General features: G+C 42.0%; 1 protein-coding gene across 1 annotated transcript; it reads right to left on the minus strand.

Annotated features, from left to right (window-relative positions):
- Window positions 1-436: 436 nt before the first annotated feature.
- On the minus strand, window positions 437-991 carry LOC128282028 (tropomyosin-1-like). The gene has a single exon (XM_053020250.1). The coding sequence runs from the start codon at window positions 989-991 to the stop codon at window positions 437-439; it is 555 nt and encodes a 184-aa protein (XP_052876210.1).
- Window positions 992-2,373: the final 1,382 nt, after the last annotated feature.

A 2,373-nucleotide genomic window follows, 5' to 3' on the forward strand; every position in this document is an offset into this window, starting at 1 on the left:
TATCAGTGGCCCCCAGTAACTGAGCCATTTCGGCCATTATATTCCTCTGAGCTTCCATCATTTGTTCCCTCATCTCATTCTGCATTTTAGCCAACTGCTCTTGCAACTGGTCTTGCATATCCTTTTGCAACTACTCAAACCTTTGATCCATGTTCTTAGTTTTAGTGCGAGTGCCGTAAGGATGTGTAATTTCCAGTTTTTCTTTTCTACCTTTGTAAAGAAACTTTAACTAATTAGGGTCTCTCTATAACCTTGAATGCATATGATATGATGTAATGCAAGTGTATGAATGCGACAAAGACATCAATCTCGATTCAATCTCGTTTAGAAAACTTTATTTAGAAAAAGAATATCTTTACATATAAATGGATTACAAGTACGCTTTCGCCCTAATGCCCAAAGTTTTAACTCTATCTAATAAAAGGGCTAACTCTCTTTATATGTCTGACGACGACCCACACATCATACTCAATACATCGGCTCGTACTGCCAAGTCTTGCACATATTCAGCAACCTCTCGAATCTGAGCTATGGCTTCTCCCATGACATGATCCCTTTCTCTAATCTGCCCTCTAAACCGATGAAGCTCTCCCTTTAGATAATCTCCTTGCGTCTCGAGTTGCTCGATCTGAAGTTTACCTTCCTGCAATGCCGCTTCCAAATTTTCAACTTTACTCTTTAGCTCTTTTAACTCGACCGTAGAATCATGGTTGCGATGCCAACGAAGGGATCTTCCAAGCTCAATTATTTTAGACTTCAACCCTTTGTTCTCTTCTTCTAATGCCAAATTCCGTGATTGCATCTCCTGAAACTTCTTCTCCCAGTACTCAGCTCTAGCCTTTCTTTCTTGGACCTCTTTCTGCAACTGATCTGAAGACCCTCCTATTTTCGCTCTTCTCAAGGATACCTGTGCCTTTTTGTAGTGTTCCTTCAAATCATCTCTATCCTCTTCAATTTTCCTCTTTTCCTTTCTTTCTTTCTCAACCTCCATCTTCTGGACATCGATATCTAAACTCAAGTACAACTTTTCTTCTTCGAGCTTAGCTATCCATTTCTCAAGCTCCAAATTTTTCCTCTCAAATTCTTACTTCATAATTTCTAACTCCGAGGGCATCACTTGCAGATATTCCTCCATCGGTCGAGCTCCTTCTATATTTGGCTAAGGAATATTATCATTGATCCTTCTACCTCTCCATTCAACATATTCTGGAGTCGTAGCAGGGCCAATAGCTACTCCTTTCAACCGACACGTCTTCTAAGCGCTAGAAATCTCACTGACCCTTTTTTTGTAATCGGCTCCTCTATATGCGAACTCACTTTGAGTTAGCCCATGAATTGCTGGCACGAACTGCCTCAAACCGAATTGCCTTAACACGAGCAAGGGGGCATAACCAATGGCACCCCAAATTCCCAATAAAGGGACCCAATCGAAATTGCCGCAACGGTAAAGAATCTCACCAGGAATCATCCACGAAGCTCTCCACTCAACATCTTTCGACTGAAGATTTTGAAGTAGTGCCATCCAATTCTCCTCTGGAATATCAACTCTCCTAGTTGAAGCGACTATGTCCTTCAGCGGTGAGTAATCCTCGAAGAAAACCCGACAAACGACCTTATCTATCAACCAAAAATGACTATAGAACCAAGCTAGAAGCAATTGTGCACAACCAACAAACCTGCCTGCACCAGCTTTCCTACATGTGCCTAGGGACCTGAATGTTTCTGCCAAAATTGCAGGGACAGAGGTGACCCTCTTACTGAGTCTATGGAAAAGATCTGTGGTTGCCTCATCCACATATCCCAAAGCCCTAGGGAACACCATCAATCCATACAAACTTAAAGCAAAAACATCTACCCTCTTTGCTTCATCAGGGTGTGCCAAAATCAGACCCTTCAAAGCATTCCATGAAATGCACTTGCACTCGCTCTTCTCTTTAATTCTGGCAGTAATCCACTGCTCGCTCATCCCTGTAATAGCCATCAATTTCTTCCAAAAGGTAGGGACATTAACAGCTCGAGAATAGATTCTATCCACCTAGAACCTAGGACATCGTAAAAAGGCAGTGTACTCCTCTACGGTAGGCACCAAGTCTACCACCCTAAAAGTAAAGCAACTGTAGGCTGGATTCCAAAACTAAACGAGGGCTCGGAACAAGTGCTCATCTATTTGAACATTGAACAAGTAAGGTAAGTCTCCGTAATTACCGTAGAATAATTGTTTAGTCTCGTTGCCTCATTGATCCCAAATTTCTTTAAGCTCTTGGAGATTATTCTGCGTAACACTGATGCGAGTATGTCCTAACAGTCCGACATATATCCCGCTGCTATACTATCTCCCTTTTCTAACTGAGTTTGCTCATACCATCTATGGAC

The sequence above is a fragment of the Gossypium arboreum genome, chromosome 10, assembly GCF_025698485.1.
Source record: "Gossypium arboreum isolate Shixiya-1 chromosome 10, ASM2569848v2, whole genome shotgun sequence".
In the NCBI taxonomy this organism is placed as follows: Eukaryota; Viridiplantae; Streptophyta; class Magnoliopsida; order Malvales; family Malvaceae; genus Gossypium; species Gossypium arboreum.

What these genes read in the sequence shown, in the direction of transcription:
- LOC128282028 (XM_053020250.1), bottom strand. Translation starts at nt 991, where the DNA reads ATGGAGGTTGAGAAAGAAAGAAAGGAAAAGAGGAAAATTGAAGAGGAT.